General features: G+C 40.4%; 2 protein-coding genes across 2 annotated transcripts; one reads left to right on the forward strand and one right to left on the reverse strand.

The window, feature by feature from the left end:
• On the forward strand, positions 1-2,040 carry LOC131301338 (uncharacterized). The gene is made up of 3 exons (XM_058327560.1): positions 1-1,072; positions 1,489-1,566; positions 1,669-2,040. Exons 1-3 carry the CDS (start codon positions 350-352, stop codon positions 1,672-1,674), a joined length of 807 nt encoding a protein of 268 aa, XP_058183543.1. The 5' UTR covers positions 1-349; the 3' UTR covers positions 1,675-2,040.
• Positions 2,041-10,535: 8,495 nt separating this feature from the next.
• LOC131301567 (uncharacterized) lies at positions 10,536-12,222 on the reverse strand. The gene has a single exon (XM_058327929.1). It carries the CDS (start codon positions 11,768-11,770, stop codon positions 10,982-10,984), a length of 789 nt encoding a protein of 262 aa, XP_058183912.1. The 5' UTR covers positions 11,771-12,222; the 3' UTR covers positions 10,536-10,981.
• Positions 12,223-17,535: the final 5,313 nt, after the last annotated feature.

Genomic DNA, 17,535 nt, shown 5'->3' on the forward strand with positions numbered 1-17,535 from the left:
GCACATCACACACCGACGCGCACCGTAGCACCCTCCACTCACCCAAACAAATCCTCCCCTCAAATGGAATAGAGAAGCCTTCCCGAACGTTAAAACCGCTCTCCTCCCCCCCCTCCCTCTCTCTCTCTCTCTCTCTCTCTCTCTCTACACAAACTTACGTTTCCCGGCGTATTCATCACATCAGAGAACCAAACAAACAAACACAAACCGAAGAAAACCCTCACGGCCCCTCCGTCAAACTTTTCCGGTGAAAAATCTCCGGAAACGTCATCAGTAAGAAGAAGTCGGAGCCATTGAAAGAGAGAGTATCGTAAATCGTAGCGAGGAGTGGGGTAGGGCTGATCGATCAATGGTGGATTTGGGGAAGCGGAGGAGGGAGAGAGAAACGGAGAAGGAGGAGTCCATGGAGATCATGGGAGCACCACCAGCAGCAGAGAGATCGAGGCCGTCGCTTCACAATTTCAAGATGCCGTGCCTCCAGTGGGGCAACCAGAAACTCCTCAGGTGCATGAACGTCAACCAAAGCGGCGGAGTCCTCAACAAGTCCGCGGCTTTGGGCGCAAGCAAGGGCTCGATCGAGCGGAAGGAGGAGAGGTTGAGGAAATCCAGGGCGGCGGAGGGAGACGGAATCGAGGCGATCAGGGAGAAGCTGATGGTCGATCTCCAGGAGGCGGCGGACAAGATGAAGGACGCGATTTTGAGGGATGGCTTGGACGCGCCGGCGGCGGATGCTGAGGACGATTCCGTCAGGCCGTGGAATCTGAGGACGAGGCGAGCCGCGTGTAAGGCTCCGAATGGAACGAACGGCGGTAACGGCTGTAATGGCGGCGTTGCGAAGGGTTTGAAACCTAACTTCCCTCCGTTGAGGAGTGAAGGAAAATCGTCGAGATTATGCGGAGATATCATGGCGGAGGGTCCGACCGGCGAGAAGAAGAGAGAGAGCTCAGAGAGGTCGAGATTTTCGGTTTCGCTTTCACGGCGAGAGATTGAGGAGGATTTTAGGGCCTTGACTGGACACAGGCCCCCTCGGCGGCCCAAAAAACGGCCCAAGATTGTCCAGAAAGAACTCGATGTAAGTATATAGTATATCGCTGCCAAACGAATCAAGCTACTAAGTCTGAGCTTGTGTTCATTCGTTAAAAACTTGTTCAAGATTGGTTTGTTAAGGAAACAAAAACAATATTTTTTAAAGCTGTTTAAAGATTTCAAACCAAGCTTTGAACAAGCTATTATGCATTAAAAAATCAAGCTACTTGAGATCGGCTTGTGTTTGGCTTGATTAAAGCTCGTTTGAGATCGACTCATCTCATAGACAAGCTAAGCTCGAGCATATTTTTGAAGCTAGCTAAGTTTTCAAACAAAGTTTGGTTGATTAGCTGCTTGGCTTGCTGATCACCCCTACTCATAATTATGCATTTATATATCTCAACCCTTTATTTGATTGGAGAGTAATGAGTAATAATTCACTGTTGCATTAATTTTCTGCAGACTATTTTTCCGGGTTTGTGGTTGACGGAAATTACGGCTGACATATACAAAGTTCCTGATGCTCCCGAGACTGGAAAAGTAAATTACTCTACTCTGTAACATTTTGATTGCTTTTTTTGGTTTGGTTACGCAATAATTGGAGCTGTATTTCTAAATTCCGTAAATTATTCTTTTGAACAGAGGTAGTAGTTGGTTTGGAGTTGCTGCTGTTTCTGGAAGTTTGGAAATTGAAGGCTTATCTGCTTGCTGACTTGCTGCTGGTGTAACGGGACCTCATATTAGTGGTATACTGCACCATCTTTGGCAATTGGGAATTCCATGGAAGTGTCGAATTCTTTGGTAAGATGTGGTGTATGGTTCAATTGATTTTACTAGAAGCTTTACTTGTTAATTATAGTATAAATTAGTCGATTTCTTTAGGTTGATTGGAATAAATCTGTAAAGAGAAAAGTGGTGGTCATGTTCCAGCTTGAGGAAGCATCTAATTGTGGAATGAACGCCCGGCTACATTTTTAGTTTATATATATGATATGACATTTCCAATTTTCCTAATTGGGTATCTATGCGTTCTACTTCTGCATAAAGTATTGAGCTTGATCTTGCTAGTGAGTACTTGAGTAATTCCATAATTTCCATTTGGTAGTGGCATGCTGTGTTTTGAAATGAATTCAAAGTTCCTCTGTTGTTTGTCAGTAATGGTGTATCCCTGCTGATGACGACTTTAGCTTGATGATTTGTACTCTCAATTCTCACATAGTCAACGTTGTCCTTAGGTATAGTCGTGTAGAGAATTGATCAGCTACCGTTTACAAGCTCGCAAACATTTGGTGAAATGCGGATGCAACTTGGGGAAAATGTTTGCGACAATCTTAAGCCCTTTCAATCATTTCCTGTTCCCAATTACGCGTTCAGATGCCTTAAGTTTACAGTGAGTCGTACAAATGTGGTTAACACTACTAGGTTCTTTCAGGTTTGACTGCAGTTCAAACTTGTTTGCTTTTGTTTTTGGAATGTTGATTTTTCTGGATCAATAATTGGTGCATGAGATGTCCCATTTTCTTCTGTATTTTATTTACTATGACTATGGACTTTGAAATGCTGCTCATGCCTCAGAGGCCACGACTCATTAGGATTTTGAGGCAAAACTGAAACAGAAACCAGATGTCTAGCTTGACATTTCTGGTGAAAGTTTGCTCTCTCTCTCTCTCTCTCTCTCTCTCTCTCTCGGGGGATATCGGAAAGGGATGTTATTCTTATCATAAGCCAGAAATCAAATACTCCACCATTCATTTACCTTTTGGGGTCAAGACTGTGGCAAGAAAATGAAAAACTTTCTTTTGCCCTCTCCCAGCTGTGGATTTGGCTTCAGCTTAGGCAGCCGATATCATGCCCTTGGAAGATAAAAGATTCGCTGGAGGTAATGCCTCTTTTAACTAGTCTGGACTACGACTCTGGTTATTTGCCGTCCTTTTGATGGCCAACAACACATTCCGCCCAGTAATTTAACAGTCTGGTGCTGGAGTCGTTGCAATGTGCCCAGTTGTATAACTTGTATTTTCTGTAATTGGAAATTCCATTTTGGAAAGCAAAGAGTAGCAACTGCATCTGGGATTTATGCTGCCTTCGAGTTTCATTCTGTCTCAATGGTGCGGCGTGCAAGTTCATAGTGACATTAATCTCTCCGAGGACCATGCTTTCTGTATTCACTCATTTTGCGAATGTGCAGATCTTCCCCTTGTTTCCCCCTCAACTATTTGAAGGTAAACAAGACAGTTGACCCAACTGTTGTGTAGCGCCACTTTATGGTGTGCGTGGTGTGAGGTCTTCAATTCGAGTTGATGGAGCACCATCAATGATGTTGGAAATATTCTACTATCGTACTAACATCTTACTTTAGGGAAAACGATATGTTTGGAAGGCCTGAAAAATTCTACTCCTGGATGGATTTGTTTTTAATTGACCGAGTGTTGACCGTTAGCCAAAAAGCATTCAAATTGGATGACGTTCAAAAAGGCTTGGATGGACACATTCTTTGAAAGTGGAATTCAAGACCACAAAACTGGAAAAAGAGAAGAGGATGCTGACATTTTCTTTTCAAAATTTTTTTGATCAGGATTATGTTGAAATTTGGAATGCTCAGTCACCGCGTTGACTATGAACCAAATCCGGCTCCACCCCAATCTGAGGCCCAAGGCCCAAATTTGAACTCAAGCAAAGGGACAAAAAAATTACTACTTGTGAATTGTTTTTTGCTCTCTCTCTCTCTCTCTCTCTCAAAATTATTCATCTTTTTTTTTTTTTTTTTGTCCTTATTCATCTGAATTATCTATATTGGAAGAGAAATAGACTCACCAAAGAATTGGGATTAGAGAGAAGAAGGGAGAAGGAGTTCCCAAATGTCACAGGCCGCAGGGCAATCGCGGATGACATGTAAGTTATCCTCATTGGAATCCGGGCAGAAAATGCACTACGGATTGGGAGTAACGTTCCTTTTGAAGAGATTATCTTTGGTAGCTAATCTTCCAAGGGCCACGAGCCAAAGGATGTGAACTACCCTAGGATTCGCGTGTATTTTTCGAAGCCAGGACCAGTCCGTGTAAGGAGGACTCGAGGTAACGCCCACCTCCTTGCTGACAAAGCGGCCAGGGGAAGAGTTCCAACTAGCAACATCAGGATGATTGCTGTACCATCGAACCGGTATATTGATCCAGAACCGATTGAGGCTCCGTTCCAGAAATCTTCTTAAAAAATAAGCAATTTATTTTATATTTTCAAACTCAAAAATAAAGTAAATGAAAAATAAATTTTCAAATTTTTTTGCATCGTATAGAAAGATCTCATCGAGATCTTCCAAACAAGATCCATATTGCATATTTTTAGATTTCAATAAGACCATAACTTTTGAGCTTGAAATTGCATTTTTAAAAAATAAGGACTTATTTTGGTTTCCGGAACGGAGCCTGAGCCGCTGTTGAATGTGGAGCTTGTATTCTCATGTCATTAAATATGTTTCAAAGTGAAAAACACAGGGCCCGGCTATTTGCAACTGCGAATTTGTTATATGTAGCCACTTCATAAGAAAGAATCCAAAAATTTCCTTTTAGGAATCGACTGCATGTAGCAAATTCGCAGTTGTATTTAACGGCACCCAAAACACAAAGCTATAGTGGAAGAAGTGCGTCAGAACAGAGGTGAACTATGCCAGTAGACCTTTCTGCCCTGCATATTATCTCATGAGCGAATTTAGAAACTTAAAGTTGCATCACCGTTAACCCCAACTGGGGCCAGCTCAGTTGGCCGGACTCTTGTATCTTACTAGGAGGTCAGGAGTTAGAGTCTTCCTACCTGCGTGTGGGTGTTCTTTTCTTTGTATTTGTTGGGGTTATTTCTCCCTGGGGCTTGTAGTTGAGTTGGGCTTATAATAATCAGAAATCCTATTGGTACCGACGGGTACCATAGGGAAAATGTACCGACGGCCGCCGGACGGCCGTCTCCGGCCACCGGACGGCCGATCCGAGCCGTCCAAAAATTTTAAAAAATAAAATCGAGTGGGCCTACGCGAGAATCAATGGCATCCGAGGTGTGTAGGGTACTTGATCCGAGCACCCATTTTTCGTGTATATTTGTATATACGTGTATATACACGAAAAAGGGGTGCTCGGATCAAGTACTCTACACACCTCGGATGCCATTGATTCCCGCGTAGGCCCACTCGGTTTTATTTTTTAAAATTTTTGGACGGCTCGGATCGGCCGTCCGGTGGCCGGAGACGGCCGTCCGGTGGCCGTCGGTACATTTTCCCTATGGTACCGTCGGTACCAATAGCACTACTCTATAATAATTTGTCCCTTTGATGGACTTATTTATCATGTTGGTTCAGTTGTTAAACTTAGTTATCTCATAGACTCTCACACAATGGATGTAGTGCCCCGTGATTTTTACTTTGTAGTACTTCATACATGATGCAATGATCTCTCCTACCAATTGGAAATTTTTTTTTTGCATCACCATCATCATTTCTCCACATCAATAATCAATTAGGAAACCAGTACAGCAAAACTTCTCTATAACAGACTTTCTGTCACGAGTCAGTTCAAAAATTAGAAAAACTTTATGTGAGTTGATTCACTTCATGACTATCAAATTCACACATGATTAGGATTTCGACTAGAATGCTTTAGCTATGGATTTGTTGGCTATTGTCATGATTATGCTTTCCAAAATTAAAGTAAATGGCTTCTTGGCATTTTGCCAAGACCTGCACAGGTGAAGTTCTGTCTTTTCCGGCCCCTTGCCGGTCCTAGTTTAATAATCAATTATGTCCATATTGTAGATATCGCGGAAACACATTAAAGTGATTTAAAAAGCATGTTTATTGTAGACCAATTAGTATGTGAACATAGGAAGAAAAAAAAAAGTGAATCAAAATGATGTACTGCACACACTGGATCCCAAAATTCTGTTTTGATTTGTTTCTTTTATTCTGTTCGCATGCTAATGGATATATAATTAACATGATTGTAAATCACACTTATGTGTTTCAACTAAATCTACAATATGGACGAAACTGATCATTGAATTAGGTCCTGGATGTACGTGACCGAAAAAAATCTTGGACGGGTGCAATTTTGTCGGCAAATTTCCGAGAAGCAGTGTCCTTACTTTTTAACTATATATATATATATATAGAGTGTTGCTATATGTACCGACCACGGGGAGGGAAAACGTACCGACGGCCGCCGGCGGGCCGTCTCCGGCCACCGGACGGCCGATCCGAGCCGTTCAAAAATTCTAAAAAATAAAACCGAGGGGGTCAACGCGGGAATCAAGGGCATCCGAGGTGTTTAGGGTGCTTGATCAAAGCACCCTTTTTTCGTGTATATATGTGTGTGTACATATATACACGAAAAAAGGGTGCTTTGATCAAGCACCCTAAACACCTCGGATGCCCTTGATTCCCGCGTTGACCCCCTCGGTTTTATTTTTTAGAATTTTTGAACGGCTCGGATCGGCCGTCCGGTGGCCGGAGACGGCCCGACGGCGGCCGTCGGTACGTTTTCTCTCCCCCAATGGTCGGTACTCATAGATTTTTCGATATATATATATATATATATATATATATAGACACACACACACTTATTTCTGGATTATTAGAGTTAATATGGTATAAAGAACAACATACCGGAACGGCTACGGTGCATACTTAGCATACGATATGCACCCATAACGTTTACCACTGAGAGGCGTAACATTTTACTAATAGGCATAACATTGGCGTAATGTACATTTTACTACCAAATATGTGTAATGGTACATACTGTATGCATTCTTAACCATTGAGAGACATATTCAGTTATATGGAATGGAGTGTGTATTGGAGCTTTTCCCACAACGTAAAACAAGATGCTATGTAAACTTATTATGTCAAATGTTGGCTGCACCTCATTTTTTCACGCTTTGCCTGTTTACTGCAGAATACGAAAGCCTTGGAGCATCTGCAATGGGAATAATCAAAATGTGTCACGTCAGCATTTGATTATCTATTTAGTTCATAATCAAACTTAACAAACTTTACCTCCATATTGGTTATTTTTGCATCCCTATAAAAAAAAAACCCCACAATACGCAATGCATCTATGTCCAATTACAAACAAGTTCTAATCACGCACGCGATCACACCAAATTATTATTCTCGATGAGACGATTCTAATGTGGGGTGTTTTTAGTTTTTTAGTTTTGAATTTGGTTATTGGGTTTGATTATTGAGTTTTGGTTATTGGTAAAAGTTATTAAGTTTGGTTATGGAATGGATGAAATTTGGTTATTTACTAAAAGACTTGTAACTTTACTTATTACAATGTGAGGTGTTTTTTTAGCATTGTTGTTAAGTTTGCTTATCCATACAAATTTGCTTATTACAATGTGGATGCTCTTAGGGCCTAATAATGTAATAGTATAGTCCGTCAATAACAAACCCTTCAAAGCATGAAAGACGCATAAAGAAATAATAACCTCTACAATTCGAGCCTCTTCCAAAATAGAATCCTCATGTGCCAACTTTATCCAATTTGACTACCCTGGTGGGTTACGGATGTCAAATTTTGGTCTTGAACTTAGTGAAGCATTTGTAATGTCATACAAATTTAAATACCAAAACAGTACGTAGATGTGAGCTTTAGTAGGAGCAGCAGGAGAAGGGTTCATGGAGTATCAACTTACAGTTGTTTGATTTGAGGCTTTGGTAGCTGACGATGGGAGTGAAAATCTGATGTGACACAAATGACTTCTGCCATTTCCTCCCAAATTTGGCTAAAGAAATGGCAAAGCCATTTGTTGGTGTACAAAATGGCCAACCGTCGGAGGGAAGGAATTGGGTCTTTAAGCCAAAAACTGGTATTGGCTGATGGTTTGCATGATGGTTGGAGATGCTCTTAGTCCCACTTTGGTCGTTTTTTTAAAACATAGAAACCCGTCGTTTTCATATTGCCTTTCGGTAATTTGGAATATCTACAGGCTTGATTACATCTTCCCCCTTGAACTATCACATTTTTTTCAAATTACCAATAAAATAAAAACCTTACACTTGACTACCTTAAACTTTATAAACAATTGAACACTATACCGTACTTTTTGATGGCTATTATACGACTGTACATAGAATAATAAAGAGCCCAAGTTGAAATGTTTAGGTAATTGAAGGTGGTTAAGTGTCAGGTTTTATAGTTTAGTAAGCAGTTTGAAAAAAGTGTGATAGCTTAGGGGAGCAAGATATAATAAGACATCTTTTTGGGTGTTCTCTTGGAAAGGGTGGGATTCTATTTCCCAAGCAGTTTCTTACAGTTGCATATTTTTATTTTTATTTTTGTGAAAACCAACTCCAAACTTGGAATATCCATTTTTGGATTGAGAAAATGCTAATGAAACTATTGCTCCAGTTTTCAAGAGCAGCGGTGGCAAGCCATTAAAAAATCTGACCTAAAAAAGAGAGGGGGAAGAAGAAAAAAAAAGAGGAAAGGAAGAACCAGCTGGATGGTTGGCTGTCTCAAAAAAAAAGGTGGGATATTACAAACATGAACCAGAGCCATGTTCTTCTGGTAATTGAGTGAGCATGCCGATCCAATCAACTAACTAACACATTAAACAAGTTGGATTGGAAAAGCTACAAATTACTAAAGGTGATTCTCAATGATTGATTTAATTCTATAACCATTCCTCAAATCCAGCTCTACTCATAATTGGGCTAGATAAACACAAAAAGAATAAGAGAATAATTGTTAGAAAGCAAATATAAGTGCTTATCCTCCTTGAGCTTCAAATCTTGGGACCATCAGAAGGGTTGTTCAGTTGTTACTTTTTGGGCCCCAGAATTAGTCAAATTACGCGCAAACTGGCTCAGACATCCGGTTATAGAAAAAAAGAAGAGAATAATCATATCATCTTCAGGGTAAATTATAGTTAACCCCCTCAAATTATACCCCCTCAAATTTTTATTTTTGGCACTTAATCACCTCAAATTTTTATCGAGTTTCTCTTAATAATATTTTTGTCGTTTAAAAAAAAAACTAATGGAAATGTACAACCTACCAAAATGATCAAAACCCATTTGTTTGCCAAAACCCTAAACGTCGATCAAGGATCACTCCAGAAGAAATCTTCACATGCCGAAGATGATCAATGGTGAGAGTGATGTTGAACTAGTGGGAGATGGGTTTGTATGGCTGTGCTTTGTCATTTCATGATTGGCTTGCTGACGGAGTCATATCGGGCAGTCGATGGCTAAGGGTAGGTGATTAGGGCTGGGTGGCGATGTCGGAGAGGGGCCAACGTGGTGGCATCGTTTGGCATTGACTGCCAAAAGAGAAAGAAAAGAGAAAAGGAGAAGATTCTCAAGAGCTGCTAATCGCCCACATCAACCTCGAGATCTCGATCCTCTGCTGCGTCCGGCACCTTAACATCGTCTAGCTGTTCGAGGTCACGGCGACCAAGTCCAAGTTCTTTTTCGTCATGGAGTATGTCAAGGGTGGCGAGCTGTTCAACAAGGTACTGTTTGAGAAATTAAGATTGCAACACAGGATATAGTTGATCGGAGGGGGTTTGTGATGGGTGACATTGTCTTAGTTTTTTTTTCCGGTTTTGGTTTGGTGATAATAATATGTACGTATCTAGATGTAGAGAGGAGAAAGGGCAATAATGTCTTATTTTTTTCCGGATGAGAGGACATGTGACATTTTCCATCCAATTCGTAACAGAATGAAAACGGAAGTTGCATTTCCATTAGTTTGAGGTGGTTTAGTGTAAAAATTAAAAATTTAAGGGGTAAAGTGTCTCAGAGGCATAATTTGAAGGGGTTAACTATGATTTACCCTCATCTTTATGGGCATACATAACAAAGGAAGCCTTCAAGAGAATCAAATTCAAAACACCAAAAGACAACCCATGCAATTATTTTGCACCCCCAAAAATTTGAAAGAGGGAAAAGAAAACAAAGCATGGAAGGCCATGAAAGAAAGACATATTGTTCCATGGTCCCCTATTAGTACTTGGTATATTCATACAGTCATGGAGATGGTGTACCCACCAAAGATTAAATGATTGAGTTAATTCCTCAAGTGCTGGACTCCCCTAGTTGCCATTGCTAAAAGGTTGGTTTCTAAGTCTCCCAAACTGGTTCCATATGATTTAGAAACAGCTGCATCCTAGTCCGATCGATATAGTCTATGCTCATGATGTCCGCCTCGAGTCAATTATTTCCCAGTTTGAAGTCTAGCAAATTCTATTTCAGAGCTACACATCTTGGGTAGCCCTCAAGTCCAAGAGTCCGCCTTGGGATTTTTCATCCCTTTGGTGAAAGTAGGACTCACACATTTTGCGAGAAGTCGAACGAGGAATGCTGCTAGAACACTGAATCCAACAAGGCAGTGTCAAGGCTTGATCTAATCATGCTACGTATCATTGAAATGGCCACATGCAAAAGATGAGTACTCCAAAAGGACCTAATTCCCAATGATTCTTCCCTCTAATTAAGCTCACATGTTAAGTTGACAATATTGCACCAATTGATCTGTCTACTGTCCATTATCAAAAAACATCATGAACTGCAAAGTTTGATATGCAGCTAAGAAATCTCAAGAAAACCGTACTTTAAAAATCCAATCACAAACACACAGACATGATTATAATGTATTTAGACCGAAGCGACCCATCAGAATCTCTCCTCGTCGTGATTTTGAGCTAATATAATATCATGTCGATAGCCGTACTTTGGCCATCTTTCGTAGAGCTGAATTCGGCTTTTTCAGTGTTCTCGTTGAAACACGCAGGCATTCTCCTTGCTTCCGGGGACATTTGATCCAATGATCGAGTACAGTGTATCTGTCCAATAATTTCTCTATGCCCGAGTGACATAGAATAGAGGAATTACTAAGAAATAAAGGAAGGAGGGTTCCCGGACGAAACTAACAAAACAAAAAGAGCCGATTTGTGCATAAGAACGTTACTTCTTCTTTTTAGCCTTACAAATACAGATCAATCCAAACAGACTCGCACTTCCTCCAGCCATACAACTAGGTGGAATATTCAAAACAGGACTAATCCGAACGCCATAACCATAAGATCTGCTGCAGTTCTTCTTCCGTGGAGGCCTTTTCGACGAATTATACGGGTAATACCCATAATGAGAAGGCGGCGAAAAGGCGGCCGCTGGTGGTTCCTTTAACGAATTCTGCTTCTGGGTGTACTTCGAAACCGCCCTTCTTTTCGGATTCGGCGCTGAACCGGTCGAGTGGCTTCGCGAAAGAAACTGTAGCGATCGGATTAGGCTTGCGCTATGGCCATTATCGCAGTTCAGACTAGTGCTTCGTCTGAACTGCCAAAAGGATTTCGATACTGGCTGCTTTGCCTCTTCTTCATCATACTCCATGGATAAGAACTCTATCAATCTTTTCTTCTCGGTATCCTCAATGGCACTTTTGCTAGTACTTCTCGTAATTGTACCAGGCCTGGTGGGGAAAGCACTTGTTTTGGAGTGATGGGCTTTTTTCGTCGCTGTTGCGGCGGTCTTGTTGATTTCGATTGGGAGAATCTTGCCGTCGGAGAAGAGCTCATCGGCGGAGGGAAGTTCTTGGTTGAATCTGGTGTTGTCGATGGAGAAATCGAAATCGAAACCGGGATCCAAGAGGGAGGAATCCAATCGTCGGGTGTCGGTTTCATTGCGATCACGAGAGAATGAGAGCCTAGGACTTGCGCATAAACTAGAAATCTCTGAGCACACATCAACTGCCATGGTGTTTGATAGTCAAACAATGTCGGTGGTGTTTGGATTGGAGTTGAGAGAAAGTGAGGGAAATTGTTGGGTTGTGGAAATATATGAGTTGGGTTTTGGTTTTGTGGAGTAATTGAAAGAATTAAGCGTTGGGACATCAGAGAATGTTGATGAATTGATACATGCTCTGTTTATTCTCTGTTTTAGAGAGGCAGAGAATGGTGGAGATCTACATGATGAGAAAAAGAAGAGTAATGAGTGAAAGCCACTGAATTGGTCACCGAAAGGCTTTGAAAAGGGTGGCATATATAGGGGTTTCCAATGGAACTTTTGGTGAGAGAGAGAGAGAGAGAGGGGAATTAAAGAGCCATGGTTTTTCTTTCCAAAGGGGCGTTGCCAACATGAAAAATATGTTATCTAGCTGATGATAGCGAATGGGCGCACTTGGCCAAACGATTGTGTAGTTGCGTTTATGTGCGATTAGGCTGTCAGTTTAACTCTTATTTAGAGGGAGTTGATACCCTTTGTTCATGGGTTGGGAAGGAATTTGGGTAGTATCCATGCTTCTAAAATATGAGATGAGAAGGAAAAAAAAAAAAAAAAAGACCCTGGACGATACAAGGGTGATGTATCAACTTTTAACCAAAGACATTAGGCATAAGGGTGTAACCAATTTTCACTATTTAATAGTGCTATCAAACAAAATCATGCTTGGGTGGACCTAACCAACTACGGATTATTACTTAATTTCAGCCCAAATGCCAAAGAATACTACTACCAGGATGAGTTTTTTTCAACAGTCTTTTTAATTTACTTTTTTTGGGAGGTTTTAACTTAATTCAAACAAAATCATGCCTGACCCCGTTCCGCTAAGGTTCTTATTTTTTGAAGTACTTATTTTCCGCTTTACGAGATATGTCATTCTTTCACAATACATCACCTTTAATTCAAAAAATAAGAATTTATTTTTACAAGTTTTTTGATCATGCTGCCATAGTTTTATTTTTTGATCATATGCTACCATAGCTAGAAGTCGACAACTTTACGGTGGCATTTGATGATATCGTTTTATTATACCTCAGAGTGGTCGAACTAACTCACATTGTCTTTGATTATCGAGTAAAATCCCTTACAAACACACCAGGAATGAAAGATGTTGCCAAGCACCTGTGGTTGGCAGCGGTGCCGAGCAGTCCATCCGGCCGCTCATCTCAGTACGGACAGCTTGGATCTAATCTAAGTGCATAAAAAAATCGGAACCGTCCATTGCTCTAATTAAGACCCGAGCCGTCAATTGTCGAGATAAACAGTTGGATGGGCCGTTCGGCACAAGCAGCATCCCCTTCAAGTAATCAACAGCTACACACAAGGACAAGGAGAACATAATCTCAAGAATCAAGACAAGAATGCCATGAACGAGTGATGAGTGTGTTCAATCTGGAAAAGGTGCCAAGTATAGTAAAAAAAAACATCTCCCTTGGCCCTTGAACATGCACGTACACCCCACATGGACCGTCGCATAGATTGGACATCAGGACATGGCTCTCTGTCCCTCTGTCTCCGCTGGCACTTGATTATTCCTGGACATAACTTAGTACTTTTGACCACCCCAATTATTGCCTCCGAATTGGCTCGACACTTTTGGGAATCTCCTAAAGTTTCCTATACCAATTTTAGTACGTATAATTTCGCCTAATTAATATGAGCGCCAGTGTGACGTTACCCTGTTTGTGGTCGCTCTGGGAAAACTACCGGAAGTTGGTTCATTACGGAGACTCTGTTTGCCACGGGAACAGACGGAGCCGACCCAACCATTGGCGCGTAGAGAATTAGTAAGACCGGAACAAGAGGAGAACTCTAAGCAATTTATTCTATCGAGTTAGCTCGGAAGAGAAGGCCCTCTGCTAGCCTTCGACGATAGCCTTTCTAGCGATTCATGATGAAAAGATCAAATGTTACACGGTATGGTATTGCTAATAGAAAGATTCATAAACTTGAGCATGATTTTCAAAACAAATATTCCTTTTGCTTTCAGACTAGAACGGTAAGTTTTTCTGTTAGTTTCGTTCCCAATTTAAATCCGATTCAACACACGTGCAAGAAAATAGATCTTATTTCTTTTTGCTCGCCTTTGTGTCTCGGTTCAATGTTTTCACTATCCATCGTCTTTTTCTCTCTAATCAGATGAACCTAAAAAAGATCTAAAATGGAGTTCCAAGGAATTGAACTATAGAGAGAAATGAAAGAGTCCGAATGAGAGGGATGCAGTGCATGTCTGTAAGTTTGGTCTAGATATTTATGGAGTCAATATTATCCCTTGGAGGTAAAAATAAACTTGAAATGGAGTCAATAACCCAGAAAAGGAGGGGAACCGATGAGACTTGCCTAGGTATTTTCCACTTTTTGTATCTATGTTACTGCTGGATTTTTTGTTTCCAGTTCTTATTTTGTGTTCATAGATGGAAAGTTTCTTGGAAACTACCAGGAGGTTTTCCTCTCATCATCTTTTTTTTTTCTTTTTTCCCCGAAAGTTAAGGTTGTCCAAGCAAACTTATACGCACTACAATGAATCCCTTCCTTAGTTTTGTCAAAAGGCAGGCCATCTACACTAAAACTAGGAAATTCAAAAGAAATTATTTTCTTCCGGCCTAGCTAATACAAGAATCAGACCTTGATCAATGCGTGGAGAGCAAATCCACCAACCAACCGGACTAAACCCTTGGGCTAACTCATCTTCTGTATTCCTTCCGTTGCCCATAAATAATCAGCATTCTCAACTTTAATCTTACTACTTCCTTGTCAAAAAAAAAAAAAAAAACACTTTAGTCTTACTTCTTTTATAAACCAACTTTAATATTGTTACTTGCAGTCCAAGAAGATGAGCCATATAATTGACTACACAGCCTGAGTATAATGATCAAAGCCGTTTGACTAGCATACTTTTCGAACATATTATTAGTGAATCCGGGCCGTCTATTTCGGTTTTGGACGGCTCGGATTTGGAGAGAGAAACATGAGAGAAAAAGAGGAGAGTGTTGGGGTGAGAGGTGAGAGGAGAGAGAGAGTGATTCAATCCGGGCCGTCTAATACACTTTTGGACGGCTTGAATATGTTGCTCGGGCACCAAGTCAGCCGGGTGACGTGGTACCCACCAGACATCCAAAAATTTCTCATATAATTGACTACACAACCTGAATATAATGATCCCTGTCGTACATCAATTTTAGAAAAGTTTTTTTGAATTGCCTTGGAACAAAACATTAACTCTATCAATTAGCTGTAAGTGATTCATGATCTAATTGTCTAACTCACTATTTTTCTAAATTCATTCAGATTTCAAATTCTTAAATAAAAAATTGGAAGATACTCCGTAGGATTTAGTACTTACAGTTATGCAATTGAGCTAATTTTTAAAGAGGGCAACTCAAAAATTTATTTAAAAATTAATGAAGGGTTTGGATCATTTGTGTGGATCCCTGAAAGCCTTAGTGGACCACACACACCTGTATGTGCATTTTTTTTTTAATTGGTAATAGGTACTCCCTCCGTCCCAATTTAGTTGTCACTTTTTGGAGTTCGTGCCACTTTTCAATTGATTATATCTTGTAATTTATAATGTTTTAGGTGATTTCGAAAACATTGTATTATAGAACAAATCGAGATCTATCAAACAAGATCCATATTGGATATAAAATTCATTACCAATTTAAAGATATAACTAGTTTTTTAATCCAGTTAAAATAGAACTGAGACAAGTAAATTGGGACGGAGGGAGTATTCAGTTAACCAATCTAGCTACTGTCAATATACGAAAATTTGTGGTACTCCGCATCGTACTGTATACTAAGGCAAATGTATGCCATATGTCATATTTTCTTTTATTATCTACGACAAATTGGATAAACAAGGAAAACTCTCTATACTACTTATATACACATTTCTCCCTCCCCCTCACTATTCTCCTTTCATATTCCAAACGAATTTGCGCACATCTGAGCTGTCCTATCGGCAAAGCAACGGTCTAGATTTCATATTGGCAATGAACGACTTGGATGCTTGGATGGTGGATGTAGTGGCTTCGGTTAAGGAGTTCGGTCACCCCACCAAGCCATGGTGAACCAAGGTCCCATAAGTGCATCAGCTCGTGACTGGGCGAAGGCTTGGGAAAGGTCTGTACTTTCCTCGGTTAAATGGTTAGGAATGAGATTTCGGAATGGACTTCGGCGAAGTCTAGGAGCATGGAATGTACTCGGTCCAGAACTTCTGAAGCCGCCTGAAGGAAAACAGTTATGCCAGGATTGTACAATATATAGGCGTAATCATTGGGGATCTAACCTGGTCATGTGCTCCGTAACTGCCTTATCCCTTACGTCACATATGACGTCGCCCGAGATGATTACCTGAGCGTCCCCTCTACGTGCTAGCTTGGAGGCCAAGTAAATCAAAGTCTATAAATACGTACATAGGAATACTAACTTAGAGAGGTACGCTATTCTACCCTAACCCTAGACCTAAACACTTCCCCCTACATCTAACTTGATCGTCGGAGGGTCACTGGGCAACTATTGCCCTAGTGACTTGTTGCAAGTCCGGCGGAAGGAGCACGGAGCTGCGGAGGAAGGATCCTAACCCGAACCACGGTCAAGATCCCGACAAATCGAACCCCTACAGTGGACATGAGATTTGGACCGTTGGATTGCCGAACAAGTGGCCTGGATGTGCACAGTGTGCACGGTGCCGCATAGCACCATCCCCCAGTTCATTCCAAACGCGGCTTTGTTTGTTTTGGAGTCTCAAAATCCTTGGGCACGGTCTTCCATAAATTTTCTCTATCTATTTTTTTCCTCTCATTACTTTCAAAAATTTCTTTCAAAACTCAAACCGAAAAGGTTAACTTAGGCTCTTGGAAGAAGAAAACGTTTTAAAATCTACCGTAATTGATAATTACATCTACAAGTGTTCGTCTACGTAAAACTTTGTACAACGCAGGATATTACTACTCCGTCTTTACGATCCTATAGTAAACGAAGAGATTATTCAATGCCATTGAACACAATCATGTAGTGCTCCAAGGTCATTTTTGTATTAAACATTAATACGAGACCTACACACTTTGTATTTGAACCCCACACTGTCGTAACAATAAAAAAAGAATCCTAGGCCCCACGCGACGGTACTGAATAGTTCTTCTAGTAAACGAGGAGGTATTTGTTTTGTTTGCAAGAGATATCTTATGACGTGGGACCGGCTTAAAATAATCCCAATAGTTGACCCAAAGGCCCAAACAAATGCGTAGCCAGCCGCATAGGTTTGTAAAACATGGTGACATGGGTTGCGGGTTCGGGTTATGCCCGTTTATTCGCACCGGCTCTGCTGTGAATGACAAAAAACAGATATATATATATATATATATATATATATATATATATATATATATTGTAAAATTAGGGTCTAGCTAGACGATTCATTGATATTAATATACTTTTGTCAGATATCATTAACATTCAAGGTTGTGTTTGTCATTTATCGTAAAAATAAAAGAAGAAGAAGAGTCGTTTTATTAATAGCCGACTGAACAGTCAATAAACTGGAAAAAAAAAAAAGAAAAAAACACAAATTTCAATATATTTTTTGAGCTTTTTAATATATTTATTTTTAGCATTTTTCAAAAAAAAAAAAAACTCATCTCTTAAATAAAGAATGCGCCACCTTAGGCTCTATTTGAAACTTATGGAAAAAAAAAGGAAAAGAAAGGAAAAGAAAATTAAATTTTTTCTCTTTCCATT

This window comes from Rhododendron vialii, chromosome 9a, assembly GCF_030253575.1.
Source record: "Rhododendron vialii isolate Sample 1 chromosome 9a, ASM3025357v1".
NCBI classification, from domain to species: domain Eukaryota; kingdom Viridiplantae; phylum Streptophyta; class Magnoliopsida; order Ericales; family Ericaceae; genus Rhododendron; species Rhododendron vialii.